Source organism: Emys orbicularis, chromosome 6 (genome assembly GCF_028017835.1).
Source record: "Emys orbicularis isolate rEmyOrb1 chromosome 6, rEmyOrb1.hap1, whole genome shotgun sequence".
NCBI classification, from domain to species: domain Eukaryota; kingdom Metazoa; phylum Chordata; order Testudines; family Emydidae; genus Emys; species Emys orbicularis.
In genome coordinates, this window is record NC_088688.1 from 88,355,717 (window position 1) to 88,374,306 (window position 18,590).

Consider the following 18,590-nt stretch of genomic DNA (forward strand, 5'->3'; position numbering starts at 1 on the left):
TTAAAATAATCAGTCAGATGTATGCCCCTCCCTGCTCCCCCTCTTTTCTGTTGCTTTGTTTACTGTAGGCCTCAGCTTCCCAGACTCTGCACAGACCTTGAAATGCCAATAATCCGCCCACACACAATGTTCTTCTGGTAGGGAAGCAAATAATCCAGAGCCTTGCGTATAATAGTGATACAGTTATTTTCAAAAGAAGCATGTCCACATCTGGCAATGGCAGTTCGAGAGTACCATGCAGAAGCAATACACAAAGGGGAAAAGGAATTTTCTGCACCATGTCTGGAGCCTTCTCCCACTGGGCAATAAATATTTAAATTATTTTATTTATTCGGTGATTACTACTTAAACTGTTACATCTACACAAATTTCACTAAAAGTGTAACCACTCAAATAATAGAGGAATGCCTGTATTAATTTTACAGTTCTGGATAAAATCTTGAACACAAAATACTAATATCACAGTCATAACATTTTCTGTATTGTAGTGTCATTCAATTACTGGGTAAATAAGATGCACAAATCAGATAAAGTTGCATGTTTTCCATGCGTAACTATAATTTGTAAGTTGTACAATGGATAAAATGGGCTTTATTTTACTGGAAAAACATAAAATATACTGTGTTAAACGTTTTATGTTTGCATTTCATGTAATTGAATTAAGAAAGAGGACAGAAAAATTAGCAGCACGTTTAAGCTGTAAAAGGAGTTTGTCTCCTGTAATATTATGATTAGAGTAATAAATATGGTCACATAATTAATTCCCTATAGGAGATAGTGCAAACAAATATACTCAATTTGTTTAAATAAAGTGAATCAATGTCATGTCTGCTCAGATTTTAGGTATTCTGGAATATAATAGCAGTGACTCTGACAAACCAATAAAAGTAAATGGTTTTGTGCTGAAGAGAAACAAAGTATATGTTCCCACACTGGAATGCTATTCTAAAAGGTAGGTGTTTTGAAAAACACAAACTGGGTGAACATACTGAAGCAAAAACATAACGTTACAATTAAAATATGGATTTTTAAAATGGTGTGCATGAATTTAACTCCCATCAGGATTATCAGAAGTCCTGCAATGAAATCACTTTACACCATATTTATATTTACCGCTTAGATTTCCACTACAAATTATATAGTGTACAGCTATCAGTCCTGCTTTTGATGTTTTAAAGATAGAATCACAAGATCATACGACTGGAAGGGACCTCAAGAAGTCTTAGTCCAGTCCCCTGCATTCGTGGCAGGACTAAGGCTTTTATAATTCATCCCTCACCCTAAACTAGGCCTGTTTTTTTGTTTATATTTACATGGTACTCCCGCAGAGATACTTGCATTTTCTTACTTATTTTCTTCATTATTTATGAAGCCAGTAAAATCAATGTCTTAATCAGACGTGTATATTCCCAGGAGATATATACTTACTAAACAGAAGCTTTCAAAAAGGTGCAACCAATGGATTTTTATGGAAGTATTATAAAAGAAGTTCTAAAACTACATTTTATTTCTAACAGGTATTTAATATAATTTTTTATTAAAAGTCATATACACAGTGAATACGGGTAGACCACTGTTATCCAAAACTTGAGGAAAACTGAAGAAGTAATCACACAAGTGAAGGTTTTGGCCCATGTGATTATGGGGCAACTACTGCATGACTCAGAGAGCTATGTAACCACTCTGTTTCACCACTCCTGCTCCCCCTCCAAAAAGTCAATGAAATTTTTGTGTAAAATAATGCTCAAGAGCATGCAATCTACAAGCACTGTACTTCAAAAGTGATGAGTTATTTGTCTTTTCATTACACAATTCTCACTTTGCAACCGAGGTGTACTGGATTCTCACAACAATGCATATTGTCAGGCATTATTTCTTGCATGTTCAACTACACCACATCTAAACAAATGCTTTTGTATTACATTTATTGACAAAACAGTCTGAATTGAAAACAGAATGCTATTAAAAGGGGGTGGGGAACTATTAAACAAACCACACATGCAAGCAAATACCTTTCACCTCTTGTTATTTACTACAAGAAAATCTTTAATGGCTACATTTCTGCAAGTTTTATAACATTTGGTCATATTTATTTCCCCACTTATGTTATTTTTTGTTTCATTATTGATTTAAAAAAAAGTGTTTATAAAATATCTTCCCAGTCTTAATTTATGGTGACATCTCTCTGTGCATTTTTGAGGCTTCCCACGAGACCAGAGATCATCTGGACAACTTTTCTATCATAATAAAAGCCCATCAGTATACTAGATTTATAGTTCTTTTGAGAATGCAACACATACAGGGACATAATTAGAGAGAATAATCTGATCAAGAATGTTCACAATATTATTTGAAGCAGCCTTGTCAAAACAATTTATTTGAAAATACTGTACATTTGAGATCTAGAAGAACAGGAAGTATAGGTTTCATTTATTATGATTATTCAGTTCACAGACAAAGCTATCACCCAAGATCACACATTCAGAAAATTTCTTGAACCTATTCAGAATAGAAAACAGGTTAGCTAATCTGTTCTCAAAAAGATTAACATCCATTGAAGCCTCCACTATTTTAAATATATACTCTTTCATTAGTCCGTTCTTTTATAAGCCGACCCCCCAAGATGGTTAGGTAAAAATCGCAAAAACTGTATGACTCTTTCATAAACCGACCCTATATTTCAGGGGTTGGCATACTTTGGCTCCCAGCCCGCTAGGGTAAGCCGCTGGCGGGTCAGGACGTTTTGTTCACCTGGAGCGTCTGCAGGCATGGAGCCCCTCAGCTCCCTGTGGCCACAGTTCGCCGTTCCCGGCCAATGGAAGCTGTGAGAGCTCCCATTGGCTGGGAATGGCGAATCGTGGCCACAGGGAGCTGAGGGGCTCCATGCCTGCAGACGCTCCAGGTGAACAAAACGACAATGTATTAGATATTCAATTCAACGATTCCAGAGAGTTTAAAATCATCAAATTTTGGTGTAGACCCGTTTATAAGCCGACCCCCGCTCTTTGATGCATCACTATTTTACCAAAAATATTCGGCTTATGAATGAGTATATACAGTAGTGCACCAGACATTAAAAAAGGCATAGTGACATTAAAAAATTACTGTCAAACATTTTTAACTTAATGACCTTAACACAAATATTATTTTTCAGTTATGTCAATTTGACCCACTATAGCAATGAAGTCAGATACAGTATTGATGCATTTGAAAGTATTTTTATTTTTAGAACTGAAATAGCAACATTTAAAATATTAAACTTGCAAGGATAATAAAGTGAATTTCTATAATCCAGGTCAATTAAATTTTGTCATCATCTACAGCAGAATTTCCAAGTTTGAAAGCTGAACCCTCACTTCTTGTAAATAAAACCAATCGCACAAGACCAACATATGTTATTAAAGGCCCACCCATCTTCATTTTTAATCTTTTATATATAGTCCCATCTCCCTCTTCCATGGGGATAGGGATGGCATTACACACTTTTGGAAATGTTGTTGTACACTGAGATGCATTTCCTGAAGCGATACAAAACCGGAGATCTCTTTAAGAAAGGAAGTAGTTATTTTCCATTTAATCAGGTGTTTCATTCCACTGACACTTAGATATACTTTTTTAAGATTAGATATTGCAACCATGCGTTTAAGTGGGTTAAAATGAAAACTATCATTAAGCAGGTCTCTGCAGTGATGTCAGATCATTAGCATCAGAAACAACCAGGCATGATGGAGGACTGCATAACAGTAATCTACTGGGATCTCTTCAAAGCATGTTTTAGCAAAACTGCCTAATACGGTAGCAGTAAAACAAAACAAAGGAAAAATTCTATGAAGCACTCAAGGAAAGCAAAAACTAATACAAGATCACGGTTTTTCATATTTTCCCTCTAATGGGCAGAGGGGAAGAAAACTACCAGGTTTCAACAGACTATTGCCAAAACGTGCTTGTACCCTATAGAGCCAACTCCCCAGCTTGCCTTATGATACACTTTAACAAAAGGGCACATTAATTATGCTTTATTTTACTAAGAAAAATTGAAGCCAAAAATGTAAGTTAAAACAGTAAAAAATCACTCAAACTTTCTGACCTAGAGAGCCAGTCAAAGTGAAGGGCAGATTTTCCACTTTGCACAGGAATTATTTTCCATGGGAAACCATAAAAAAAAAAATCTTTAAATTTAAGGATCCAAAGGAGCTTTTCAAGCTGATTATATCTTAAAGTAATGAATTCATGACTTTCTATCTGTGAAAGTAATCTTAAAATTAGGATTTCTTCAGTCAGCTTTTAAAGAAGGAATATTTGAACCACATCTCTCAGAGAAGTGTCATTTTTTTCAACATAAATGGAAGTTTCACCAGGTGCCAGACAGAGAAGTGGTATCATTCTTGTTATTAGTCATAACTAATAACCAATGGGGGGAGGGATAGCTCAGTGGTTTGAGCATTGGCCTGCTAAACCCAGGGTTGTGAGTTCAATCCTTGAGGGGGCCACTTAGGGATCTGGGGCAAAATCAGTAGTTGGTCCTGCTAGTGAAGGCAGGGGCTAGACTCTATGACCTTTCGGGGTCCCTTCCAATTCAATGAGATAGGTATATATATATTTATTATATATATTTTTTATATAATATATTCCACTCTCCTCTTTTAATGAGGTTCTTCACATTAAAGTGAGTTTACAAGAATATCTGCTTGTTTTGGAAGTCTGATTTCTGTAGTTACCTACTTTCTGAATAGAAAGATTTCTGATCTTAAATTTCTTTTAAATTTTCACAATAAATATTCTGGTTATTTGTTTTCCTTTGATGATATTGGCAACACCGGCTGGCCATCACCAACTCAAACCCAACATCACTATCTCGTCTCTGCAATAAATGATAAGGTCAAAAACTCCTGTATACTAGTGTTGTCTTTTGAGATTCTAATTATATAGATCCTCTATTAATAGTTTTGTTTACTCAAAAAGAAACTTAATGGCTTTTCAAACTAGCTACTTCTCTTTCAAATCAGTGTTGTGGTCCTCATTTTCACAAATTTCTCATGCAACATTATACATTTTATCAAATGTATTTTATTTCATATTCATTACAATATTAGTAATTTAAGTTCTTTAATGTAAAAGCATAATATGAGAACTTTTAATATCCGTAAGAATCATAGTTTTAATGGCACTGCCCTGCTCCTTAGTTTGAAGGGGATTAGAAAGCAAATCTAATTTTCAAAGGCTTGAAGTTTCTTAGTAACCAAAATAAAAAGCTTTCAAGTCCTTTCCCACCTATAAATCTTTAATTAGACATCTTGTCCTGATCTCATTCTTGTGTGTTATGCAGTGTTCTTGGTACTTTGAAAAAAAGTAGTTTTCTTGTTGAAATGAAAGAGGGGCAGAGCATGTCACGATTCCAATATATTTTTAAAAATTAATTCTCCTTTCTTTACATCTTTACTCACATTAATGAAATCAAGTGTACACACAATATTGCAGGCTATATTAATTTAAACTTAAATTTCTCATACTGTATGGACTCTTCACTTTTTAAACTCAGTTTCTAAATATTAAAATGCCTTATGGTCCAACCAAGACACAATTCACAGGCAAATAAGCAATAAGATTCTCACTGAAATGGGTTTTCTATTGTTATGATGCATTAGTGGAGGAAAACTGGAATGAGAAAGTCAAGTAAATTAAGGATCATTCCATAAAAAACAGTATTTTCAATAAATAATTTTTCCCTTCTACTACGTGTGCAAGTGGATTTGTTACTCCTGAAAGTAAGGGATTTACAGGAATGGACCACCTAGAAAGATAGCTTACGTAAGCTTACTCACACACACTTATCACAACACAACTCAATTCCACCTGGTGTGATAAATGGCAGGTTTGACAATGTTGCAATGTGGTCAGATTGAAATATCAGAGATTAGAATGAGAACAGAATAATTTTTTATTTGCATCCTAAGTGAGTGTGAATTAAATTCCACACTCGAAAGCTAACACACAAATCCACTGCATAATCTAACTACCTATATTTAACTGGCTATTATATTACTACTTTCTTTTCAAGTATTGCCCAAAATGTATAGTGACAAAATATTCATCCACAATATAAAGCTATTTCAGGGAAAAGGTTAGCAATCATTTGAGATGCTCAGATCATCATATTAAAAACGGGAATTAGGGAGCTTGAAAACACAATGGGGTTATGCTTTAGCCTCTTCCTTCTGTAAACCTGGCTTCAAATCCTGAATTTGTTCATAAGTGAAAATAAATTCCATGGCATCACCCCCGTCCCCAGATAATGGCACAATTAGGAGTCTCTGCTAAAAAGAGGTTCAGGATTAAGAAATGTTACAAATCAGGTGTGCAGAACTGTGAGGGGAACATTATACAGCATCTACTTGCAGCATGTTTAGTTCCCTGCTATTAGTCATTATCTTCCAGAATTAGCATTCCAGACTATTGTCATTGCATTGTTTTATCATTAATATTGCTAGCCTCCAGGAGCCCTAGAGTGTGACCTACTTCCCTCATTCCCTCTAATATACAGTACTATCCTATCTTAAAAGCATTGAGACTAGGCACTTCTCTCTTGCCATGCCAAACTAACATTCTAGAAAAATTACAGGAGGAGAAAAGCCTGCTTTAAAAAGAGCAAAAAAGATTTAGACAGCTCAGCAAGAGCAAAAATTACCTTGTCTCATTTTGACACTCTAAAAAGCAAACATTTATAGTAGATCACATTGGTTCACAGCCATACTTGAGAAAAGCAGCTACACCCACTACACATCAACTTCCACATATAATAGAAAAGCCCAATATTTATTAGAACCACAGCTCATGACTCCCAGGATTCTGAATGCTACCTAATCCGCAAGGATCTATTCTTCCATTAACACTCACCACAAGACAAGACCTCCTTAATATTTATGCCAAGGAGTGAATTAGTTTTTGCCCAGCACCTCAAACAAATCTACATAAATCCTATGTATAGTATTCAAAATATAGTAATGATCTCTTTCAAGCTACTTTCCATTTCATCGGAACATTTAAACCTGAAGTTTTAGAATGAATGTTGTTCAGGACATACTGTTCTACTATGCTACTGCATATCTATGTAGGCACAACCAATGTGAATTGAAAATTAGCTAAAAGACTGTAAAAGGAGAGATTACTCATCCTGTGAAGTAACTAGTTTTTCGGGATGTGTGTCGCTATGGATGTTCCACTTGAGGTACACATGCACCCCATGTGCCTTTGATCGGAGATTTTAGTTAATAGTGCCCATTCAGCTGCACATGCACTCTACTCCACCTCATGCTCTGCTCTGGCTATACAGAACTGCGCGGGCAAACCATCCTCAGTTTCTTCTCTATCACAGAGCTCCATAGCAGAGAACTCCGAAGCAAAGGGGAAGGTGATTGGGTACTGGAGCATCCATAGGGACACATATCTCGAAGAACTACAGTTACTGCACAGGCAGAATAACCTCTCCTTTGAGTGCTCCACTTCACTTAGGGCTGAGCTGCACACTCTAAGGAGGGGGGGGGGGGGGCTTCTGAGTTGGATACAAGATCGAAGACAATACAGTAGAGCCAAACACAGCATCAGAAGCTGAGTCATGAATTACTGCATAACGTTCAGAAAAGGTGTGCATGGAGGCCCCAAGTTGAAGCTCCACAGATCTCAGCAGCAATGGAAACATTCTTAAGAAAGGCTACTGAAGCAGAAAGAGATCTCATTGAATGGTTTAGTACTCTAGAAGGAGGTTTGAGACCATTAGACTGATAACAAAAAGGTAATGCAACCTGAAATCCATCTAGAGAATCTTTGTTTGGAACTGGATATCCCTTAGATCTGTCCACAATAGACACAAACAACCTGGAAAATTTTCTAAATGGCTTAGTCCTGTCCAAGTAAACGGCTAATGCCCACCTGAGTGTATGTATTACCATATCCTTATTATTCAGGTGTGTTTTAGGGGGGAAAACTACAAGAGGAATAGACTGGTTAATGTGGAAGTCAGACAATACCTTCAGTAAGAATTTAGGATGTGGTCACAATGTGACCTTGTCCCTGTGAAGTGGGGGTTTGCCATCAGAGTCCCTATCTCCACAGGTCTTCAAACATAAGTAATGGCTACCACTAAACCGTTTTCATAGATATGTCAAGTAGAGAAGAGGTCACTGTTGGCTCAAAGGGATGTCTCATAAGGCAGCTAAGCACCAAGCTGAGGTCCTAAAACAGAGCAGGATGTTTGACTTGTATAAAGAGATTCCCCAACCCCTTGAGACACCTCATCATCATTAGATATGCAAACACCGAAAAGCCCTCCACTGGGAAATGGAAGGCCATAATGGCTGCCAAATGTACCCTAATGGAACTCAAAGACAAACCTATCTTCTTCAGTTCCAGGATGCAAACTAGTCTATCTGCCTGAAAATGACACAGGTGAAAGGTCACACCACTGGCTGAATCTCATCCTCTTCTGTCAGTAAGCATTATGGGTACACTGCTTTCTACTACATAACAAATACTCTTCTTACGTCCTCAGAACAGGCTGTTTCTAACCCTGTTAACCATTAATCAGCCATGCTTTGAGCTTGGGGTGAAAAACTTGACCAGCAACCTCAGAGAGAAGATGAGGGATGGTCTGGAGGGTGATTGGTTGACAAGCAGCCATTGGATGAGGTAAGGAAACCATGTCTGCCTTGGTCAGAACCACCACAATAATTCTGGCCTTGTCCTTCCTTATCTTGATCAACACCTTGGATATTAGAGGAGTTGGAGGAAACACATACAAATCCAACATCCAATGAAGGAAAAAGGCATTTCCCAAGAAATGGTGACCCAGTCCCCCTCTCAAGCAGAACTGGAAATACTTCCTGTTTCTGGCCATGATGAACAGATCTATCCGTGAGATGCCCCAACACTTAAATATGTGATGGCGTACAATGGGATCTACCTCCCATTTGTGATTTTGAGAGAGGTGTCTGTGGAGGGCATCTGCGGTGATGTTCTAAATGCCCGGAAGGTAAGCTGCTGAGATTTTGTATGCACCAATTCCAGAGTCTCACTGCTTCAGCGCAGAGGAAGGGTGATCTCACTCCCCTTTGACTGTTGATATAAAACATGCATGATATGTTGTCGGTCACAATCTTCATATATTTGCCCCGATCAATGGCATAAATTGGAGACAGGCATTCCTGACTGCCCTGAGTTCCAGGAACTTGACGTGTAGAGTAGTCTTCCGAGATGACCACCTGTCGTAAGTTGCGTGAGTGTTGAGACGTGCTCCCCATCCCAACAGGGATGCATATGTTATCATGACCATTAGAGACAGTTGAGCAAAGGGGACTTCTGTGCAAATATTGTGAGGGTCTTTTCACCACTTGATGGACTTCTTCATGACAGAAGGAGCCGAGAATAGTTTGTTCAAGCTGTGTTTGCTTGATGAATAAACAGTTCCAAGCCACCCATAAAGGCAGTGCATGTGCAATCTCATGTGGCTTATCACAAAAGTAACACCTGCCATATGTCCCAATAATTGGAGACAGTTTTTGACTGATGTCTGGGGATTGATTTGGACTGTAGTGACTAAATTCGATAGGGTTGTAAACCTGTGAGTAGGAAGGTAGGGTTTGGCCACTACTGCATTAAGATAAACTTCTATAAACTCCAATCTTTGCACCAGGGTCAAGGGGGACTTTGAAATAACAATGGCCACTCAGAAGGTTAGAACAAGGTCTCACTGTAGGAGCATCCCTTTTACTACCAATTGTCAAGATATGGGAACATGAGGATATCTTTTCTGAGAAGGTAAGCCGTCATCACTGACAGAACCATCAAAACCACTCTGTGAGCAGAAGACAGACCAAACAGAAGCAGTCCGTATTGAAAGTAGTTTTGACACAGAGTGAAACATAGGAAATTTCTGTGGGAAGGGTGAACTGCTACATGGAAATATGCATCTTGTAGGTCAAGAACTGAGAACCAGTCCGCTAGGTCAAATGATGGTATTATTGCTGCAAGTGTTACCATTTTGAATTGCTGCATCTTCATAAGCCTGTTTAGGAGCCTTCGATCTAGAATGGGTCTCTACCCACTGTTCTTTTCTGAAACCAGTAAGTACCTGGAATAAAACCCCTTCCTGAGTGTTGTACAGGAACTGGTTCAATAGTACCTACGTTCAGGAAGGAGTCTATTTCCTGTTCTAGAAGATGCTTGTGAGAGGGAAAATGCCCGAAGAGGGACAGAGGGAATTGAAGGGAGGGAGGGAAGTAAAGTGGATGGAGTATCCTGCTGATATGATCTCCAAAACACACTTGTCCATAGCCTGTCTGAAGTGAGGAAGACAGTTCCCAAAGCAGTGAAGGCAGATGAACCATTGCATCTGGTCAGGAGTACGGGAGAGAACTCAAAACATTGACTACTCCATCAAAATTAGTGTTTCGATGATGAAGGTTGAGAGATCGATGCCTGTACAGCAGACAAACTTTTTCTGGAACATCTGCCTCATTCGTTGGAGTTCATAAGGGCTCTAGAAGCTGGAGACAGGACAAGACTTCTGCATTGTCTGAGACTTACTAACTATTCTTTTATGAGCAGTTGTGTAAATTCCTAGAGAAAGCAGAGTGGCCCTGGAATCTTTTAAAATATGTAGAGACTTGACGGTATTCTTCACAAACAATTTTAAGCTGTTGAAGGGAAGGTCCTCAACTGTATTCTGGGCCTCTCTTGGAAAACTTGAGAGCTGAAGCCAGGAGGCCCTTCTCATGACAACCATTGTAGAAACAGAGTGAGCAGCTGTTTCAGAGGCATCCAGAGAGGCCTTCAGAGATATTCTGGCAAGAAGCTGACCCTTTGTAATGGATTGCCTAAAACTGGTCCCTCTGCCCTGGTGGTAAATGCTCAACAAATGAATTGAGTAGTAGCTGTGATTATATTTCAATAGTTGGTGATCCTAAACTGCAGAGTCACAGATGAATATGATCTGCAACAAAATAAAACAAGACACTTCTGATCTTTGCTGTATGTCGTTGATTTAACACAGTGCTGTCTTCCACGTTCATTTATAGACTCAACAACTAGGGAGGAGTTGGGAGAGAGATGAGGAAATAGAAATTCCGAATCTTTAGATTGGACATAAAATTTCTTATCAGCCCTTTTATGGGTAGAATTTTGTGGGTAGAATTGTCGCTGGGTTATACCAGATTACTTTTTGCAGGATCCAGCAGAGCCTCATTAATAGGTAGTACAATTTGGGTAGATTAAGTTGTATGCAGAATATCTAGCAGTTTTTGTTGTGACGCCTTAATCTCTTCAAGTGGTATTTGTAATGGGTCTGCTATGCTTTTAATGAGGTCCTGGAACTGTCTGAAGTCGTCAGCCAGGGATGGTGGAGGAGGCATGACTGCTTCATCTGGGGATGAAGAAGAGATATTGGTTAGCAGGGTGATCTCTGTCTGTTCTCACCTCCTGCTCCTTGAAAGTCCCTTCTTGTGGTTCGGGCCTTCTAGAGGGAGAGGAATGCAGGGGTGGGGAGGAATTTTCTACTTCTATGAGCAATGAGTGATGCTAAGGGTCCAAGAGAATTGTTGGCGGTATGCTGCTCATGGATCCAGTACAACCATTGAGGGGGTCCATATGGAATAGGTGGGGGCACCCATGAGTGCTCAGATCATCAGGATGGACCTTGAGGGTGTCTTTCTCAAATTGATTTCATCTTCCTAGAATTCTCCAGAAAAATACTTGTCTGATAGTGAGGAGTGGAGCCCTGAAGCAACATTGGAGAAGTCAATGAGAAATCCCCATCGCTATCATCTTCAACATGACTTTGTAGAAGTGGAGCATCAGTAGAAAAAGATGGTGATGCCATCAGTACTAGGTGAATACCTGGAGAAGTAGAGGTCTCTATCAAAGAGGTGTCAGGCATCTCTCACTGTGACATCTCATGAAAATTTAACTCCAGTGGTACTGACCGAGGTGGCAGACGTGACTGTGGCAGAGGAAGTGGACAGTACTGCAGGCTTTATGTGCTCCAAGGTGTGTCCACTAGATGACACTCAGATCTTCTGCAGTGTTGCAATGGTAGGTACTGAGAGCCTGGGTGATTCTATTAGAAGAGGTAGTCTTCTTCTCCTTGTTGCCTCGATCCCCTGAAAATGTTAATGAACTTCTGGAGCTGGAACCCTTACATTCTTTGGGGTTAGTGCTGCTTACAGTACCTGAGGACCTACAGCTTTGAGGGTACTGAGTCAGGAACTGGGGGGGAGGCGGGGGTAGAGGGGAGATACCGAAGTAGCAGCCTCAATTTGCAAACAGGGTTTCTTTGAGGTATATTCCCTACCTGGGGAACCAGAGGTCTGCTCCCTAATGACTTTTTGAGAATATTTGAGTTTTCCTATTAGAAGCTCTATGGGAGAGTTGTGTGGTAATGGTTTAGGAGCTCTATTTGCTCAGAGACAGGTGTATGGCAGGGCGGGAGATGTCTCCGTGGCTTGGGTGAGAAGCCAAATGGATGGAGCTCTTCATCATGAGGAGGTGCAATTTAATCTCTCAGTTCTTTCTGGTTCTCGATTTTAACGCCAGACAAAAATTTCACTTTCCCCAAAAGTGAGACTCCCCAAAGCATGCAAATGGATGCACTGGGAATGGTCCCGTAGCTCACTAGGATAGACTTCTGGCACAAAAGGCAACATTTAAAACCATGAGAGATGGGCATACCCTTCCAGAAATCTGATGTCCCAACATGAGAAAAAACCTGAAAGGACAACGGTCCTTACTACTTTTACCTATTATTAACTACCACTACTACAACTAACTAAGCTAAGTGAAATTATGGGGGGAGAGAAACTACAGTGAAGGAAAGCTCAACTCTGACACTGCTGAGGCTCCATCTCCAGCAAAATGGTTGAGAAGGAACTGAGGGCAGTTCGCCCATACAGCTGTATATACCCATGGTAAAGAGCACAAGGCTGAGCAGAGCATATGCGCAGGTCGAACAGGCACTGCTACCTAAAATCTCCAAATGCACAGGGTGCACACACACACACACACACACACGAAATGGAGCACCCATAGTGACACTACCTGAAGAAAAACAAAAGGTAATAAATTAAAATTATCAGATCAGGAAGATATACCTAGAGGGGTACCCTCAGGATCCGTGTTAGAACGGATTTAATCATCTGAAAGAGGTATTAATCAGCATGCTAATGAACTCCAGAGTTGATATTAAAATGAAAGGATATGGGAACCCCAACAAGCCCAGAGAAATTAGAAACATATAGAAAACAAAATGAAATTCAACTTAGAAAAATGTAAGCAATCTGGAAAAAAAAATCTGAAAACAATGATGCACAAACAAAAGAAGAACCCTGGGAAGCAGTAATGCTGAAGAGAATTAAGGATGATAGTTAAAACAAATTCAATATGACTTTGCAGTATATATAGCTGCAAAAAGGCCCATGCATTTCTGGATTGCACAAGCAAGTGCATCAAGGAGAGGGTGGTAGTGGTCCTTCTCTATGCGACTCTAGTTTGATAAGACATCAGTTCAGTTCTGGGCAATACATTTTCAGAAAGATTCCAAAAAAGAGTAACTCAGGCAATCAGGAGGCTAGAAAAATTGACTGATGAGGAAGGGTCTTAAGAGCTAAATACGTATAGCTAGGGTAAGAGAAGGCAATAGGCAGGAGACATAAATGCATATAAATCCATTATATTTAAAGACTGAACACTAGGAAGTGGTGACATTATTTATGAAGATATAACTAGCGACTATAGTTATGAGTAATGGAATGAAAAGTAAAAATTTAGACTGCTATTGGGATGGAGGGAAGCTTCCTGACTACAGGGTCTTCCAAGAGAAGTATTGGATGCACCATTGCAAAGAACTAGAACGGACAAAGCACTAGAAAATGTTTTAATCAGGAATAATCCTTCATTGCCAGGGAATGGTATGGGTGATCTAGGTCTTTTATATCTCTAACTTTCATGATCCAGAAAAGATACAAGGATTAGTTATAAAGTGGTTAGATAAATGGTAGATGCAGATTTTCTAATACATCTATATTATAATCTCCAAAATTATGTAACACTGTTTTTTCCAAATATGTTTACCTTCATTTTCCCACTGTACTTTGGATCAGAAATTGTTTCAAAGGCTGCATCTTTGCTCAGCTGGACAAAATCTGGAAACTTGGAAAATACCTGGTTGCATACCCTTTTGATATGTTCTTCCTATAAAAAAAGGCAGAAAATGTGATCATCACCAACAAGAAAAATGAAGTTCAATATTAGAGATAGTTTGGTCCAGCATTAATCTGTGAAAGAGTGAAATAGGCTAAAAGAGCACATTCTTGATGACACTGGAATTAGTAGTAAATTTATAAAAGTGCTCAGTACAAAAGCATCTGACAAGAATAAAAAAAATTGAGGTTTTAGCTTAAAGGATAAGAGGCTACATGGTTAAATATGAGAATTCTAGTAACTAGAGTCTGCCCAAAACACAACATAGTCCTCTCTCCTAGATTAAAGAAAATAAAAGTGCATTGCCTTACTTGGAAAAATACCAATGGTGGACTTTGGCATATATTAAAGAGAGCATTGCAAAATTTTCATTCCCTAATGGAGAAGTTCCCAACCTCTCAAGATTATGAGGATCATTAATTTTCTGATCTCAAGTGCCACAATGGAAGATATGGCAGCAGACTGCCTTGCAAACCCTCCCCCCCCCCCGCCTTTTTTTTTTTTTTTTTTTTTTTAAGACTTTATTATTTGTTTAGTACAAACAAAGCTGGAGCTGGTCAAAACACAAATATCCTGTCCCAAAGAATTTACAATCTAAAGGACAGACAAAAAGACACTGAAAAATACAGAGGGAAGATTAAGAAAGGTTTTTAAATCAGTATTTATACTATAACCTCACTTCTTGCTGGCTCCAAAGAAGAGTTGATTCTTTAGGAACAATATCAGAAAGGAGAGGGCAAACAGACTGGGAGGTCAAAAAAAAAAAAAAAGGCAATGGGCTGGAATGGGAGGAGATGACAATAAGGCATTAAGACTGATCCTGAGATACTGAGTTCAATGGGAGTGAGGGTGCTAGGTACCTTGCAGGGCCAGGCTCAAAAATACTGACTGATGGAACTAGAGCCCAAGTTTCCTACTATCTTAGATTTTCCGGTTTGCTTACTGGCTGTAATTGTCAATATTTTAAATCAGTCTTTTGTGTACAGATATAATCAGACAGGTATCAACTGGCACACATACAGTAAATAATCATGGGAAATGAATTCACCATTAAATAATACTGCAATTCTAGCCTACTATATCATACCAGTAACTATTTCAAGCACTGCAGCATACTGTAATTTCCATAAACCATTTGAACTCTTAATTTTTTGTCGTAACAAAAAGAACACTATTCTTCCAAAGCACGTCCAACAGAAGCGATATTTAAATGACATTTAGGCACTTACTATGGTGATCGGTATAAGTATAAAGTCCTGGACTGCGAGGTGTAACACTTTTCAAAGAGGGACCGCCTTTTTGAGGAAGCAAATTGCCAAATTAAGCCAGGAATTCTGCACTTTTATCCCCATGAGGCCTCTAAATGAGGGTGATGACATCCCTTTCTATTTTACTCATTTGTGATCTTAGAGGTATATTGCAACACTTTAAAAAAAAAAAAAGTTTCTATGCTGCCTCTGTCTTCACTTGAGGGAAGAAGTGAATTCCAAGAAAATATTGGTGTGCCAAAATCAGTTTAGATTCACAAATTCCCCCTTGCCATTCTAACAATTCAAGCTGACACTGTCTTCTTGCCCCTACTTTGATAAAAGTATTTCTTCTTGTGCTGTTCAAAGCAATTCAGCTCTCTCAAAAGAACATAATTCTTTTGGAAAGCAAATGCCCTAAAATATTTTCTATTTTTACAAAGAAGCCCACCCGGGAGAAATTCTTTTGATAAACAAAAAAGTTACAAGTAATTGCCTCTGACATTATTTGAACACTAAAATGTCTGCTTATCTCAATAATTACTGTTCCCAAAACATCACCAGAATTCAATTTTTAAAAATTACTCATGACTAAATGAAAAATACTGCTACTGTTGAAAACTATCGAATAAGGGTTGATCCTGCACTATAAAAGTCAATGGGAGTTTTGTCATTCAATTTTATGGGAACAGGATCAGACACCAAGCACTAACCAAAATACTTCAATTCCAGCTAGCTAGACAAAGAGATGAGGGTAAATAAAGTTGAAAAGAAGTGGCCAGTCACAATTATAGCTAGCTGCTACAATAAGACTTTTTCACTAAAAAGTTTCTCCCTTTGTTTCAAGACTTTGCTCTTCAGGCAGATCCAAACCAACCTGAAGTTTGCTGGTGTTCTCGGTCTGTAGTAGAGCAGCATGATTAGCAACCTTCCGAAGGATTGTCAGGTAACTGAAATACAGTGCCCTCATTGTTTCACCATGGGCATTTGTCTGTAGAAACAAAGAAAACAAAAAAAGCAAGAATGCTTCCTAAAAGTACAAACAACCTAGAAAAATGTAAATATCCGAAAGTTATAGATATTCTAACCATATTTATTGGCAGCTGGCAGAATCAGGGTTCTAGAACTCTAAGATGAGAACTACCATTTTCAGCAGAGAGTGTATTTGCGATTTCTAAGTATTTTTTAAAACCTCTTCTACACAGATTAATATGGGAACCTTACTGATTTTATTAAAAATGCAGCATGACAGAGAATACCTACAATTTTCCTGCATTTTGTAACAAAAAGTATTAACGGAAAAGATTTCTTAAAGCTGACGCCAGGCATAGGCAAGCTAAGCAATTGCTTAGGGCCCTGAACAGCTCAAGGGGGCCCCCTATTAATTATTGGTATGAGTTGTGTGGTGGGGTTCCAAAAATATTCCTGCTAGCACCGCCTCTGCTTCAAGACAACAATGTTGTTTATATTTGTTCTTACATATTACAGAACATGTAATTTATAGAAAGCTAGGGTGACCAAGAGGCCATGTAACACATCATAAGAAAAATAGAAATGTTACAATCAATTTAAATTCAAATTTAAACCACAGCTGTTTTAATGGCATCTTACCCAACAACAGCTAATAGTTTTCTTTCTGAAAAGAAACTCAACAATATTTTACCAACATAATAATAAAAATAATATAATTAAAATGACTTGAAATATTTATGCAAGGTTTTCTACTGCATCAGCTATGACATCAGATAATTGTGTTTTCCTGGTTATGGCTGACCGACTTTAAACATGTAAACATGCCAAAAATAACAGTCAGTGCATATCATTGAAGTTATTAGCCGACAAATAATAAAAATGATAGCTTTAGCACTTACACTCCATTTCCAATATTATTCTTAAATGCATACCATAACATTTTAACTAGTGCCCAATCATGTTTTCCCCTTCTCCCTCTCAAATTGCTAGATTTCATGGGTAACTTCAGGAAGTTACTCTATAGCAATCTATTGTACACTTAAGCATCCAGGATGTGGTCAAGGGCTTCCAGTAATTTTAGGTGTCATTAGCGAACTGAATGAAATGGAGTGTCACTTTTCTCTACAAAACATCATGAGACATAGAAGCATGGAAAGAGCTAATGTTAAAATTGATGAAAAACCAGCAGCATACCCTCATAATGTAAAATGTATTAATAAAATAAACAATCCAAAAGCTGCCTTACTGTAAAAAGCATTTCAAAAAGAGACAAAATAGATAGGGTTATCACAGTGAAGCAAAGCTGAAAAACATTTATAATGTACATGAGGAATAAATACACTATATAAAAGTGTGTCATTGGCCAGTATTATATGCTCATTTTACTATTATTGTAAAGTGTGCATTTGAATAATGATTTTCCATTACAGGACAACTTCTGCAGAGTAATTACAAATGTATGCTTATAATTTGAATCTATTGCTATTAGAGCTGGAAGAGAGCTAATAGGTCATTCAGTCCATCTCCCTGTCCCATGCAGGTTGTTCCCTACTGTATCTTTTCTAATGTTTTACCACAGCTCTAAGGCGGCTATTCCACAACCTAATACAGCTCAAGTAAGGAAGTTATTCTTGATATCCAATCTAAATTTTTCCATTCTTAAAATTTGAACCAGTTGGTTGAGAGAAGCTGTCCATAATGCTCTCAACCCAGACTGTAATAGCTCTTAAAATATGGGTGTCAAGCGCAGTGCAAACTGAGTGACCTGGAGACATAGATATGCCTAGACAATAAAGGGTGAGGGGGTACATGGAAGAAAACATGAGAGACTTCAATAAGTTAAAAGTAACAGGGAAGTTGACAAAACAACCGAGTATTTAATGTAAAGATAGAATACATGGGAATTTAGAAAAAATGCATTGCTTAAATTGGACAAGTAAAGACTGGGAAGAATACCAATCAGCCAAAAAGAGTGCAGTTTATTATTTTGAGAATCATAAAAAAGAATAAATTCAAAGCAGACAAGAGACTACAAGAAGTCTTCAGTAATTGCTACTTCAGGGAACAGCAAGACCAGTGGAGCTTGAGGCAACTTCCATCACAGCACTTCCATCAATAGTTTACAGA

General features: G+C 38.2%; 1 protein-coding gene across 1 annotated transcript in view; it reads right to left on the reverse strand.

Annotated features, from left to right (window-relative positions):
• Positions 1-18,590, reverse strand: part of ERCC6L2 (ERCC excision repair 6 like 2) — a 61,612-nt gene that overhangs the window by 15,276 nt on the left and 27,746 nt on the right. The window contains exons 9-10 of the mRNA XM_065406381.1: positions 16,369-16,482; positions 14,116-14,235 (exon numbers count right to left, since the gene is read on the reverse strand). Of these exons, the coding sequence (XP_065262453.1) occupies positions 14,116-14,235; positions 16,369-16,482 (234 nt within the window). The remainder of the gene's footprint in view (positions 1-14,115; positions 14,236-16,368; positions 16,483-18,590) is intronic.